The sequence below is a fragment of the Sorex fumeus genome, unplaced genomic scaffold (genome assembly GCF_029834395.1).
Source record: "Sorex fumeus unplaced genomic scaffold, SorFum_2.1 ptg000044l, whole genome shotgun sequence".
Taxonomy (NCBI): domain Eukaryota; kingdom Metazoa; phylum Chordata; class Mammalia; order Eulipotyphla; family Soricidae; genus Sorex; species Sorex fumeus.
In genome coordinates this window covers 1,921,645-1,936,317 of record NW_026606101.1, presented here as the reverse complement: position 1 = coordinate 1,936,317, position 14,673 = coordinate 1,921,645, and the positions used below count along the sequence as shown (strand labels likewise).

The 14,673-nt window shown below is 49.1% G+C and overlaps 1 protein-coding gene across 1 annotated transcript in view; it reads left to right on the top strand.

Moving 5' to 3' along the window:
• The window catches only part of STK4 (serine/threonine kinase 4), a 96,028-nt gene that overhangs the window by 20,569 nt on the left and 60,786 nt on the right, over positions 1-14,673 (top strand). Inside the window, exons 6-9 of the mRNA XM_056121639.1 lie at positions 2,656-2,823; positions 5,086-5,223; positions 6,899-7,027; positions 8,079-8,265. Of these exons, the coding sequence (XP_055977614.1) occupies positions 2,656-2,823; positions 5,086-5,223; positions 6,899-7,027; positions 8,079-8,265 (622 nt within the window). The remainder of the gene's footprint in view (positions 1-2,655; positions 2,824-5,085; positions 5,224-6,898; positions 7,028-8,078; positions 8,266-14,673) is intronic.

Sequence of the window (14,673 nt, the reverse complement as noted above, 5' to 3'; positions counted from 1 at the left end):
GCCACAGGTGACGCCTCATTGTGGTTTTGGTTTGTGCCTTTCTGCAGTGGTCACTGGTGTTGAGCTTCTTTTCATGTGCCTGCCGGCCATTTGTACGATTTCTTTAAATAATGTCTATAAGGTACTTTGCCTTTTGAAAAACTGATTTGTTGTTGTTGTTGTTAAGTTGTTTGAGTTTCTTGTATTTTTTTGTTTTGTTTTGCTCTTTGGGTCACACCCAGTGATGCTCAGGGGTTACTCCTGGCTCTGCACTCAGGAATTACTCCTGACGGTTCTTGGGGGACCATATGGGATGCTGGGGATTGAACCTGGGTCGGCCGTGTGCAAGGCAGAAGCCCTCCCTGCTGTGCTATCGCTCCGGCCCCCCTTATATTTTTTTGGATATTAATCCCATACCAGGTTAATGGATCGCTAATATTGTGGGTTTTCTATTCATTCTGTTTTGCTGCTTTTTTTTTTTCGCTGTGTTAGAGCATTTTAGTTGAAGTAGCTTCACTGACAATAGCACTAAAAATAAAGTGCTTATGGACAACTTTGACAGGCAAATAAAAGTTATACTGTATTATAAGTTATAAAATATCGATGAAAGGAAGAGGACACAGATGAGAAGATATCACTTGTTCACATTACTTAGTAATATTGTCAATGTTAAATATATTAATAAATTAACACCAGCATCATTATCAATTTAATATTAATAAAAGTTCATTACCAAACTTAATTATTAATAAATTAATAATAGTGTGGTCAGTTTGTCAAATTGACCATAATAAAATAATAATAATAAAACAATAATAAGGTATTAATATTACCTTATTGTAAGCAAGTTTGTTCAGCATTGGAGTATCCCAATATGTGATATACAGTGTTCTCTTAAATTACTATATGTTAGCAGTGGGCAATCTGAAAATAAAGTAGTATGCTAAATAATTAACATTGGTTGCATATTCATCCTATCTATCTAAAGCCATTCATAGATATAGTATCGTTGCCTTAAACATTCCAGTGGTATTTTTCACAGAGGTAGACCTCAAGTTTCTGTGGAACCACAAAAGGTCCTGACTAGCCAGAGCAATTCTGAAGAGTAAAACTGAATTGGGAGGCCTCACGCTGTAGATTATCTTCCGCAACTCTTACAGTCAGGGGCTGCAGCGATAGTGTGGTGGGTCAGGTGTTTGCTTTGCATGTGGCCAACACAGTTTTGATCCCCGACAACCCCAGTGTTCCCCTGAACCCACCAGGAGTGATCTCCGAGCACAGAGCCAGCAGTCAGCCCTGAGCACTCCAGGTGTGGCCCCCAAACCAAAAACACCCAGAAAACCAAAACAGCCCCCCATACTAATTAAATTTGTACTTATGTGATAAAAAATTTCAAACAGTTAGCATCAAATAATGACATTTACTAAACGTTGACATATTCTCAAAACGACCTACTAAAAAGTTGAATCAGGGACTGGGTGTAGAACGCTTGCACGCCATATAATCCACGGAGTCCTCAGGAGTGAGCAGAGTCAGGAGTAAGCCCTAAGCACTGCTGGGTGTGGGCCCCTCAACCCCGCGATAAGTTGAACCAATTTCAGTAATGTATATCTTTTTTTTTTTTTTACTTTTATTAGTGAAACACCCTGAGGTACAGTTGTAGACTGACAAATTTTTGTGCTTGGGTTTCAGTTATACAATGATCCAGTACCCATCCCTCCACCAGTGCCCATTCTCCACCACCACGAATCCCAGTATCCCTCCCAACCCCTACCCCCATCCCCCCAACCCACCCTGCCTCTGTGGTGGGATGCATTCCCTTTTTTCTCTCTCTCCTTCTGGGTGCTGTGGTTTGCAAAAGAGGCAATGAGTGGCAATCATGTTCGGTCTAGAGTCTACTCTCAGCACGCAGCTTCCATCCTAGGAGGATCCTCCCAACACCCTTTACTTGGTGCTCCCTTCTCTATCTGAGCTGCCTTTTTCCCTAGCGTGTGCGGCTGGCCTCCAAGCCGTGGAGTGAACCTCCTGGTACTCAGTAATGTATTTCAGTGCCTGATTTTCTATGTTGTTATCAGCACAAGTTATTACTTTTTCCCATATTTGTCAGTCTTAGCGATGATTTGTTACTTAACAATTCTTAACTAATTCTTAATTCCTTTGTTACTTAACTAATAATGTTTTGAAAATTTTTTTTATGTGTTATAGAAAATCAAACCATTTCTTAGTTTTGAAAAACTCTCTTGGGCTAGAAAAATAGCTCAGTGGGTGAGTGTGTGCAGAACATGCTTTTCCTTCAGAAGGCCGGTTTGATTCTGACCCTCCTCTTTGCTCAGGGGTTGATCCCAGGCCTGCCCAGAGGGCCGTGATCACGGTGCTGGGAATTAACTGGGGTCAGCCATATGCAAGACAGTACTATCCCTTGGGCTGGAGCGATAGCACAGCGGGGAGGGCATTTGCCTTGCACGCGGCTGACCTGGGTTTGATTCTCAGCATCTCATATGGTCCCCCGAGCACCGCCAGGAGTAATTCCTGAGTGCAGAGCCAGGAGTAACCTCTGTGCATTGCCGGGTGTGACCCAAAAGGCGAAAAAAAAAAAAAGGTACTATCCCTCTACTCTTCCTCTAGCCCTCAAGAGTTTTTAATGCGCTGTGTTGAAGTCTGTCGTTTCTCTTTTAGGATACCATGGCCAAGAGGAATACAGTGATAGGAACACCATTTTGGATGGCTCCAGAAGTGATTCAGGAAATTGGGTACAACTGTGTGGCAGACATCTGGTCCCTGGGAATAACGGCTATAGAAATGGCTGAAGGGAAACCCCCCTATGCCGACATTCACCCGATGAGGGTAAGGAAATGGACAGGAGGCCAGCAGGGTGGTCAGTTCCTGGTCGTCATTGAAAAGTCAGTGAAATGGCTGACTTGTTAGGCACCGAACAATACCTGAGCGTTGTAGGATTCTTAAGTATCAGTCTAGATGCTGCATGAGACACTTTCATGAACTCTGGTTGTAGTCATCAGTTCACGTGAAATCCACTCATCTCCATGTCAGAGGTGGCGTATTGGGTATTGGTAGCTCTCTAGCACATCACAGAATCCATGTGTGCGTGTGCGCAAGGACACATATATACACACATGTTTATATATGAATAGTTCATGTACCCACATTTTCACATGACGTCATTAACTGGAGCCAAGCCCTGGTCTTCTCTCTTCTGCTGAACACAGGCTTTCCACGCAATTTGTGCCACAAATTCCTCTTCATCAAGCATCAGTTGACCCTCATCGCAGTGTATCTGTTCGTGTCTCTCTTAGAGTGGTATTGAGAGGAAGGTAAACTGAATTCTTGAGCTCTTACTCCTGTAATTGAGCCTTTTCCTGCCTGGCCCCTAGAGGCTGGGCGCCATCCAGCCTCCCTGCCTCTCTAGACTGTCAGTGCCCCAGACGCAGTTTTGCTGACACTCCCTCAGAGTCGCATCTAAGCAGTGAAGCCGTGTTAGAATCTTGTCCCCGCCGTGCCCCCCAGGGGCCCCCACGGCCCTCTCCATACCCCCAGCCTTGCAGCTCCTCCGCAATTCATTCATAATTCATAATAGATAATGAATTCATAATTCATTCTCCATTAAAAAAGCATAAATACAAGTTAAAAAATTTGACCAGTAAATCTTCCTGTCCTTCTCTATTTTTGCCTGCACCACCGACCCCCCAGCTTGCTGAAACAAAGGGGGAAGCTAATCCTTGGACATGTTATTACTTTGATTGTTTTTGGTTTGGTGGTCACCCCTGTATCAGTCTCTCTCTGCCCCTTTCCATCTTACTGATTTCAAAAAAAGTAAGTCGAGAACTCCCATACCACCTAGCGGTTTGACTTCTGGGCATCTACCCGCCAAACACAGAAGCGTTCTTTCTTAAAGGATATTTGCACACCTATGTTTATTCTAGTACTTAATACAGAGCAAAGATACAGAAACAACCTACATGTTTGACTGAATAAATGACAAAGTCCTAGTATATTTGCACGTTGGAATACTATGCAGTGGTTAAAAAAAGAATTAAGTCACGTAGCTTGCCACTACCTGGGTGGGATTAGAGGGTATATGCGGAGTGAAATCAGTCAGAGGGAGTGGGTGGGATTAGAGGGTATCATGTCGAGGGAAGTCAGTCAGATGGAAAGGTACAGATGCAGATTGGTACAGGGGTGGCCCCCAAACAAAAGGCAACCAAAGTATTACCAGGTCCAAAGATTAGATTTCCTCTTTTTTCGGCGGGGTGGGGCTCGGCGGTGCAGGCAAAACCAGAAAAGGACAGGAGGAATTACTGGTTATATTTGTAAATTTAAAGAATATTATTTAGGGCCTGGAGCAATAGTACAGTAGATAGAGCTTGCCTTGCATGCAGCCAATCTGGGTTCGATCTCCTGGCACCCACAAGCCTGCCAGGAGTAAGCCCTGAGCACTGCTCGAAGTGACTTAAACACCCCCACAAAATATACTTCATTTAGGTTAATTTAGGTTGCTTACTGCAGTAAGCAGAAAACTCAATGAAGAATGAGTCTCTTATTAGTCGAGTGTAACTGCAGTATAGAGTCTCGGCCCCTAATATTTTTTTCCAAGTATGTGGTACAGATGTGGCTTGGGGTCTGATGGATTCCTTTTGTTTGAGAGCCGGCGTTTCTGGGCTCAGCTCCCGAGGGGCCGTTGGTCTATAAAGTGATGCTTTGGTAACTGGGCGGAGGGAACCTTTCAGCCCTGGGGCTGCTCTCAGGACACTGATACTCTTAGGTCTGATCTGCATCATACGTCTGGAAGCCGCTGCACTGTGCTGAGCCAAAAAGCAGAAACAAAGACCATTAGTGTTATGTCGGGCATTGTGCGGGCTAGGTGTCGGAGATGTAGGGAAGAGGGACATGGGGAGGGAAGGGAGTGGGAGGAAGGGACAGTTCTCCATCAGGGTCTCATTGCCGTGCTTGCTGTTTTGAGATTCCTTTCACTTTCGTTGATGTTCACATGGGCTCATCCACGAGAAAGAGCAAAAGTATGTGTTCAGGGAATTTTGTTACCCGTCTTTCTCGCCGAGCGGCATTTTCCCAGAACCTTCTCTCTTCAACCAGGCGATTTTCATGATTCCTACGAACCCTCCTCCCACCTTCCGGAAGCCGGAGCTGTGGTCGGATAGCTTCATGGATTTTGTGAAGCAGTGTCTGGTGAAGAGCCCCGAGCAGAGAGCCACGGCCACTCAGCTCCTGCAGGTACGGCTTGGCCTTGGGGAGCGACGAGGGTTTGTGTTGGGAGCTTAGACTCTGAGTGGGAAAGGACAGAGTGGAAGAAGGTCAGATCGTTGAACATGACTGGCCGGGAAATACCCAGAGGTGGGGCCGGAGCCAGAGGACAGCGGGGAGGGCGCTGGCCTTGCACGTGGCCAACCTAGTTTCTATCTCCGATGCCCCATATGGTCCCCCAAGCCCCACCAGGAGAGGTCCCTGAGCACAGAGCCAGGAGTCAGCCCTGAGCAATGCTCAGGGTGTGGCACCAAAAAAAAAAAAAAAGAAAAAAGAAAAGAAAACCCAGGGCACTGTGGAATTTGCAGTTAGCACTTCCTGGGTGCTGGGTGCTGTGCTTGGTGCTGTGTGGGGTTCTGTGCAGGGTGCCATGTCATCGCTGCTCGTCTCTGTGTGGGATGATGTTCCTACTGCAGGTGAGTGCAGGTGGGCTCAGAGGGCCGGAGTTGTTCAGTCACCCCATTGGTCAAGGGCAGGGCCAGAGTCTGCACACCGGGTGGCAGCCCAACTACGCAGGTGTGGCCGGGCACAGGAGGAGTGGGGTTCTTGGGGCCACCGCTGCTATACATGAGAAGTCTTAGTGGCCATCATGGTTATACTTGGGGTGGGGGTGGTTCAGAGACCAAGACATGCGTTCCAGCCCTTGGAGCTGTACTCACAACCTCAGAGCTGTTTTTCTAAATGAAATTCAGCAGGATCTCTGTGTTTCAAGTGGCTTTGCTGATTAAAGAATATTTGAACCCACGTCACATACATGTGATCTGTGTTCGTGTTCGTGTGTGTGTGTGTGTGTGTGTATGTGTGTGTATGTGTGTGTAGCTGGGGATGGATTGTCCCCCAGGCCTCACACCGTGCAAGACAACCACTGAGCTACCCCACCAGCCCTAGTTTTAGTATTTCTACAGTACCTGCACTTTCGCACTGAAGTCTTTTTTATTTATTTAAGGAGTTTTTGTTTTGTTTTTTTTGCAGGGGGGCAGGGCATGCTCAGTGATTCTTGGGAGACTCTTTGGTGCCAGGCATCCACCCTGGGACTTCTGCCCATAAAGCGTTCATGCGCTGCAGTCCTCTTGAGCTGTCTCAGTAGCCCTGCACCAAAGTCCCTTTTCACTTGCGTCTGTAGTTTGGGAATGATCGAGTACATTAAATAGAGCAGATTGAGTAGATTACTCCGTGACTTCTAAACAGTGTCTTCATTTCATTTAAGCCTCCCTCCAAAAGCCTCCTTCCAAATTACTGGACGTTTTGTTGCGAGTGTTTTCTCTGTTCCTTATTGAAGCGCAGGTACTCTGCGACATCCAGCAGAGGTGCAGAACGCGCATTTCGCAGCGTTGCTGTGTCCCTGCTCTCCCACCCGTGCCATTTGTGCCCACTTTGCCATGCAAGTGCCCAGCACTTGCACCAAACTTTCTCTAGGGGGCAGTGCCACCCTGCGGAGGATCTCGAAGTCTGGCAGAGAGGAACAGGAGACAGACATTGCAGCGAGGCTGAAACAGACGGTAGAGTCTGGCTGTGCGAATGTCGTCCTGGGATGGTCCAGGCCCCAAAGAGGAAGCTTATACCCCGTGGAGCCGGTCGTTACTCTCAGGGAACGACCGGGTACCAGACTCTGTCTCGAGGGGGGTCTCTGCTTTTCTCGTTTAAGCACCCTTTTGTGAAGAGTGCCAAAGGAGTGTCCATACTGCGGGACCTCATCAACGAAGCCATGGACGTGAAGCTCAAGCGCCAGGAGGCCCAGCAGCGAGAGGTGGACCAGGACGATGAAGAAAACTCAGTGAGTGGCCGGCCCTCTGGGGACCTGGTGACTTCCTGACCGCCGGGGGGTAAGAGAGCAGGAGAGGCTGGGCTGGCCCGGAGTGAGAGACGCTTCTCGCCTCCCTCCTTCCTGTCCTGGAGCAAGGCTGACTGGGGACCTGCCCTATCTGGGCGTGGCCTTCTCCCTGCAACATGCGGCCCAACATGATTCTCCCACCCTCTTTTCTTTTTATATTGTTTGACTTTGGAGTGGGGAGAGAGTATGCTCAGGTCTGAGACATTTTGAAGTTTTTTTTTTTTTTGCTTTTTGGGTCACACCTGGCGATGCACAGGGGTTACTCCTGGCTCTGCATTCAGGAATTACTCCTGGCGGTGCTCGAGTAACCAAGTGGGATGCTGGGAATCGAACCTGGGTCAGCGCGTGCAAGACAAACCCCCTACCCTTTGTGCTGTCGCTCCAGCCCCCCGAGTCGTTTTGGAGGAAGTGAGGAGCCGTAGCAAAAAAATTTTTTTTTTGAATACCCATCTCTCCACCAGTGACCATTTCCCACCACCACCGATCCCAGTATCCCTCCCACCCCCCATCCCCCCATCCCACCCTGCCTCTGTGGCAGAGCATTCCCTTTTGTTCGCTCTCTCCTATTGGGTGTTTTGGTTTGTAAAGGAGTTAAGCCTGATTTTCAGGGAGAAACGTTGGATGATTTACTTTCCATTCATCACTTTGCATGTAGGGAGATGTCGCGCGGCCGCTTATGCGGCCACAAGTCCTGGTTCCCGCATGCCCGAGCTACGTAGCAAAATATTTTACACTCCCAAGGTCAGCACAGGTGCCGACCCCAGGCCCAGAGTGCTAATACACTTGACTAAAGAGAGGAGGAGAGGGAGCACGTCCCAGGGGTGCCACTGTCGCCGTTGTCCACGTGTGGTCTTTGGTTAAATGTGAGGGCTCTCCGTTCTGTTTCCCAACTGGAAACACCATCAGCTCCAAAAACATTCGCACCAAGATGAGGAACAGTGGTTCAGGGAACGGAATCCAATAAGCTCCCCACTGAGATTTTTCTCTTTCCCAGGATGAGGAGGAAGTGGATTCTGGCACGATGGTGCGGGCGGCCGGCGAGGAGATGGGCACTGTCCGAATCGCCAGCACCCTGAGCGACGGAGCCAATACCATGATTGAGCACGGGGACACGCTGCCCTCCCAGCTGGGGACCATGGTGATCAACGCGGAAGACGAGGAGGAGGAGGGGACTATGAAAAGTAAGGCTCTGAGAGGATTTTTTTTTTTTCTTCCTGGGTCACACCCGGCGATGCACAGGGGTTACTCCTGGCTCATGAACTCAGGGATTACTCCTGGCGGTGCTTGGAGGACCCTAAGGGATGCTGGGAATTGAACCTGGGTCAACCACATGCAAGGCAAACGCCTTACCCACTTTGCTATTGCTCCAGCCCCCTGAGGATCTTTTCAGAGACGTTCCTCTCCGTGGGTCACGCAGGCCCCGCCTGCTTCTCTGTTCTGTCAGCCAAGGAGCAGAGGCCTTGGAGGATTGGGCTGGGGACCCTGGGGCTCGGCAAGGGGAGGATGGACTCCAGAGGCTTGAAGACATGAGCAGTGATACGACACTGAGCTCGGAGCACTGATCTCAGAGCCCAACAGCGTGGGTCTGAGAGCATGTCCGTTCTCCCTTCTCCCCCCATCTCTGCACAGAGCACAGACATGTTTGGGTATATGTGCGTCAGGGGCTGGGGTGTTCTGCTCAGTGCTATTCACATCCTGATTCTCTGCGGGCCCGGCCCAGGTCGGCTGGTGCTCCTTCCGCCTCTCACGGACGATTGCACACACCCAGGAGACCCAGCAGGCCCCTCTGCCTTCACTTGGGCTCTTCGTCCTGTTTGCTTATGACGGAGGCCTGGCCTCTGTGAGGCTCTCGCTCACTGCCCTCTGCCGATTTTTTTTTTTTTTTTTGCTTTGTAGGTCCCACCCGGCAATGCACAGGGGTTACTCCTGGCTCTGCACTTAGGAATTACCCCTGGCGGTGCTCGGGGGACCCTGTGGGATGCTGGGAGTCAAACCTGGGTCGGCCTCATGCAAGGCAAACGCCCTACCCGCTGTGCTATGACTCCAGCCCCCTCTCCCACTTTTTAGCTTTTTAGCTGTTTCCTTTGCCCTTGCTCTGCTCATTACAGGCCGGCTCACAGGGCCCAGGACTTGGAAGGACACGATGGCTGTATTCGACTTGTAGCCATATAGTTTAGCGGGACTGTGCATAGGTTCAAAACTGTTGAGTCTCCACGATCTGCACAACATCTTTTTTGTTGTTTTTTTTTGGGGGGGGGGGAGAGGGAGGGAAAAGGAGGGGTGCTTTGGGTCCCACCTGGCCCTGCTAAATGGCTACTTCTGGCTCCGTGCTCCGATCAGCAGCGTGAGGACAAGTGTATTAACTGCTGTACCGTCTCTCTGACTTCTCTCCCTGCCTTTCTTTAAACTTGCAGAAAAGTCCTTTCTGGTCTGGAATGGCAGGGAGGGCACTTGCCTTGCACACGGCTGACCCGAGTTCGATCCCCGGCATCCCATAGGGTCCCCCAAGCAGCGCCAGGAGTAATTCCTGAGTGCAGAGCCAGGAGGAACCCCTGAGCATTGCTGGGTGTGACCCAAAAAAAAAAAAATAGAAAGGTCTTTTCTTTAAGCCTGATGCCGGCAAACCATGGTCCACGGGCTCCATTTGCCTGGCCCTGCCTTTGGCAGTACCCCCTTTCTTGGTCAGGCCACTGTCTGTGGCTGCTTTTGCATTGCCAAGACAGAGTTGGGGAGTGGTGACAGGGACTGGATGGTCCCCATAGCCTGAAGGTCATTTCCAGACTGAGTTCTCTAATCCTGCTCTAGGCTGACTGTTCTGTACATTTTGGTTTTCCTGTTTGGTTTGGTTTTAGAGTTTGGGTCACACCCCGCTCTTCCCTGGGCTCGCTCCTGGTGGGGCTCAGGGGGCCGTGTGTGATACTGGGGATTGAACCCGAGTCAGCCACGGTACCCGCGGTGTCTCAAGCACTTCTTGGTGCTGAGGATTCAGTAGGGAACGGTGAAGTGGCTCTTGCCGTGAGACCTCCCTTCCTTTTTGTTTGGGGGTTGTGTTTTTGGGCCACATCTCGCAGTGCTCAGGGCTCACTCCTGGCTCCGCACTCAGGGCTCTCTCTGGGTGGGACTTGGAGTTCCAGATAGGGTGCCGGGGTTCGAACCCGGGTCAGCCACATGCAAGACAAGCGCCATCCCCACTCCAACCCCAAAGCCTGACTTCTTAAACTCTGGGTCTCCATTCCGTAGGGGTATGTAATTGGATCTGGGGGAGCTGTGGAAAATTTGGCAGCCATCAAAGGTTTCTGAAAGCTCAGGGCCCAAACATTACTTCAGAACCAACCGTGTCGTGCATCTGAGGTGTTCCTGGCAGCCTGCACCTGTGTTGCGTGTCTCGGGTGACACGGGGTCACCAGTGGGAAAAGGTTGAAGACGCTCCGGTCTGAGGAGTGCGTCCTGGTGGGGGGAGCCCAGGTTTGAACAGGGTGGGCGGCCCAGCGCCCGGGCAAAGCCAAGTGCAAGAGTGCTGGACACTGGGGAATTACTGAGAATTTCCTGGCGGCCAGCGGCAGGAAGGTTGGCAGTGAGCAGGGGTGGGAGCCGGGCCAGGTGAGGGGACGTGTCCACACGGTCCTGGAGGCCAGCAGCTGTGAGTTCAGGGGAGCCACGGGGACCACAGGTGGCTGGGCTGGCCACGTGGGCAGCAGGCAGGCGCCGGCTCCCAGGCCTCCCCCTCTTTTTCTTCTGGCAGGTTCTCTGCCATACAGTCAGCTCTTTGTTGCTGAAAGGGAAAGTTTTCCTTTTTCTTTTTTTTTTCAGTTTTGAGGCCCGTCTGCATTTGGCTTGTGGTCGGGAAGGGCGGCGGTACTGCTGATGGACGGGCCACTTGGTTCAGAGCTCTTGGTACCGCCAGATCCTTGGCCCAGTAAATGCCACTTCTAGGAATGTAGTCCAAGAAAAATGGAAGATTCACACACAGTGCTCAAGAATTCTCCCCACATGTGTTATTCATAAGAGTTAAAACTTCTGATTAATTGAAAATGTTGAGTGGCAGGTGATGGTCCACATCAGTTAAAATACATCCCTAGACTGGAACACTGTCACTGTCACTGTAGCACTCTCCTCCTGTTGTTCATTGATTTTGCTCGAGTGGGCCCAGTAACATCTCCATTGTGACACTAGTTACTGTGTTTTGCATATTGAATACGTCACGGGAAGCTTGCCAGGCTTTGCCTTGCGGACGAGATACACTCGGTAGCTTATCAGGCTCTCAGAGAGGGACGAAGGAATCGAACCTGGGTCGGCCACATGCAAGGCAAACACCCTCCCCGCTGTCCTATCGCTCCAGCCTGGAACACTGTAGCACTACCAAAAAAAAAAATATAAGAATCTTGGTGTTGGAGTGCCCTGCTCTTTGAGGAACCCTTAGTGAGTTGGTGGGAGACCTGTGTTGCTGAGGGCAACAAGGAAGGAATCAAATTTAAATGTGATTAGAGTCTTCTAGAAGGATGGCTGAGGATGCATTCTTCTTATGTGCTTGGAACAAAGACTGAAGACAAGGGCACAGGGATATATATCAAATTTTACAAGCAGTTCTTACTGTTAAGAGGGTAATAGGCATTTTTCATAGGCTATTTTCAAAATTGTTTTTACGGTTGTGGGTAGGAAAAACAAGTTCCATCAGAAATCCTGCTGATGGGGTCACGCCTGACGATGCACAGGGTTTCCTCCTGGTTTTGCACTCAGGAATTACTCCTGGCGGTGCTCGGGGATCAAACGTGATTCTGGGAATCAAACCCGGGTTGGCCGAGTGCAAGGCAAATGCCCAACCCACTGTACTGTTGCTCCAGCCCCTTAATTAATTTTTTTATTGAGGAATCGTCGTTTATAATACGATTGAAGTTGGTTTATGGTGGCAGAGCTGCTTCGTCACTATTTCAGGAACACTCCACTGTTACCCCACGGCTCCTCCCCCTTCCCCTGCCAGGGGGTCTTGTTCACGGAGTGTCACCAGGAATGACCCATAGACTCTTGGGCACAGCTTGGGGGCCCCCCGTACCCTCACCATTGACTCTTTGCAAGCTCATGCCTCTTCCCCCAGTAGATATTTGCAAGGAGTTATAAAAATTCATTGGTGCACCGCAAGTCTTTGAAAATTTTTTTGTGAGGAGTGGGATGTTTGGGTTTTACCTGGGCAGTGCTCAGAAATGTTCCTGGTTCTGTGCTCAGGTGTGACCCCCGTGTGGCTCAGGGAACCATGTGTGGCACCAGGGTTTTGAAGCTGGGTCAGGAGTGCAAGGCAAGTGTCTTACGGTACACACACACACTCTCTCTCTCTCTCTCTCTCTCTCTCTCTCTCTTTCTCCTCCCCCTCCCCCTTTCCCTCATCATTTAAGTTTTTATCTCATTCAGTGTGCTTGTGATATGTTTCTTATTGCCTAGACTCAAAACAGAAACATCCTTGATATATTATATGTTTGATATAATACATTTTTAAAAATTGAGGGGCTGGAGCAATAGCACAGCAGGTAGGGCGTTTGCCTTGCACACAGCCAACCCGGGTTCAATTCCCAGCGTCCCATATGGTCCCCTGAGCACCACCAGGAGTGATCCCTGAGTGCAGAGCCAGGGAGTAACCCCTGTGCATAGCCAGGTGTGACCCAAAAAGAAAAAATAATTACGTGAGATATAGTTACAAAGTTGTCATGATTGGGTTTAGTCATACCATGTCCCAATCCTTAACCATTGTACATTTTCCACCACCAACTCCCTCCCACCACTTTCCCTAACTTGCAGACACTTTCCTCCTTTCTCTCTCTCTCTCTCCCCCCTCTTTCCCTTCCTCCCTTCCTTCTCCTTCCCTTTCTTCCCCCTCCCTCCCTCCCTCCCTCCCTCCCTCCCTCCCTCCCTCCCTCCTTCCCTCCCTCTCTCCCCCCTCTACTTTAATACAGCTTTTTAGTAAAGTACTGGGTGTTGGAGCAATAGCACAGTGGTAGGGCATTTGCCTTGCATGCAGCCAACATGACCGACCCGAGTTCGATTCCTCCGCCCCTCTCGGAGAGCCCAGCAAGCTACTGAGAGTATCTCGCCCACACAGCAAAGCCTGGCAAGCTACCCGTGGCGTATTCGATATGCCAAACACAGTAACAAAGTCTCACAATGGAAACATTACTGGGCCCGCTCGAGCAAATCGATGAAGAATGGGAGGACAGTGACAGTGACTGGGATCACAATGACTAGCTTCAAAATGCCGTTGTTAATAATGTCATTTTTTTATGAGGAAAAAGAGAAGTGAATGCTAAGTGTTAAATTTAGTTTCTCTTTTGTTTTCTGGACTGAGGGTTTTGGCCACTCCCTATTGTTTTAGTGCTTGTCAGTCACAGCTGGTGGTGCTTGGTGGCTGCTGTAGTGACAGGGACCTTACCCAGGCCTTCTGTGTGCGACGCTGCCTTCGGTCCCTCTCTCTCCGAGTAGCCAGTGTGATTTGTTAAGCACTGTTCCGCAGTAATCAGCTGCCGACCTCCAGTTCTTTTCCTTGACTCTAGAGAGGCGTGTGTCTCACTGGTCTTAGGGGTTTTCGTTAGGCAAATGGCCACGATCACTAATAGGACTGGGCTGATCCTTTGACATGTGTTGGGCGTGAATGTGTTTTGGAAAATCTGCCCTTTTATTTCAAGAATCCTTTTTGTCCCAAATGTTATTTTTGTCTCTCAAGTGCTAATTAATTCAAGAGTCATTTGCTCGGTTTCTGAGCGAGGATAGTTTCAGTGTGCCTGACGGGGAACACACACCCGTTATTCCAGCGATGGTGGTAAAAGTCATTAAGAAGCCGCAGCAGTTGCCGGCGTGACATTGAGTGAATTCACTTCAGCCTGCTGCTCGTCTTGGAATTCAATTTTGGGGTGACAAGCTGGACTCATTTGGCACTTATTTTTTGTATCTTGAGCCCTTATTGTTGTGGTAGTTGTTAAAGTCCACAATTGCCCAGTTGAGTTTTGTGATTCTTCAGGACCTAGCGCCTGGTATCAAGATGATTAACTCATTGTTCGCCAGATTTCAGCACCTCCGAAACAGAGAACTAAATTAATTTAAGCCAATCTTAGACATTCTTGACTGGACTTGGTCTGTGCATGTGATTATATGGCCAAACCTGACACAGATACTGCTTGGGTTACATTGGATAATTTATTTTCTCCTGTGGACCTCAGTCTCGAAGCCAGTAAAATTAAAGAATTATCACACTTATTTTTCTTGTCCCTTTCAGCTGTGGTAATCCACATATTTATAAGAAATTGCATAGCTCGTGACTAATGTAGAACTGGAGGTTCTAGAAGTTAAAATTGGCGAAATTTCATCAAGTATCTTCTTTGAGTTATGAAAAGGTTAATCCTCGAAAGTTAAAATAGACACTACCTTGAAAAATTTAACAGGAAAAGATCCACACCATTAGTTTTGTATAATCTAATTTTAATTTCTTCTTTTTTTAGGGGGTGGGACACATCCACCAGTGCTCAGGGCTCGCTTCTGGCTCTGTGCTCAGGGATCAGTTCTGGTGGGCACAGGGGACCATACGGAACATCAGGGATTGAACTCAGGTT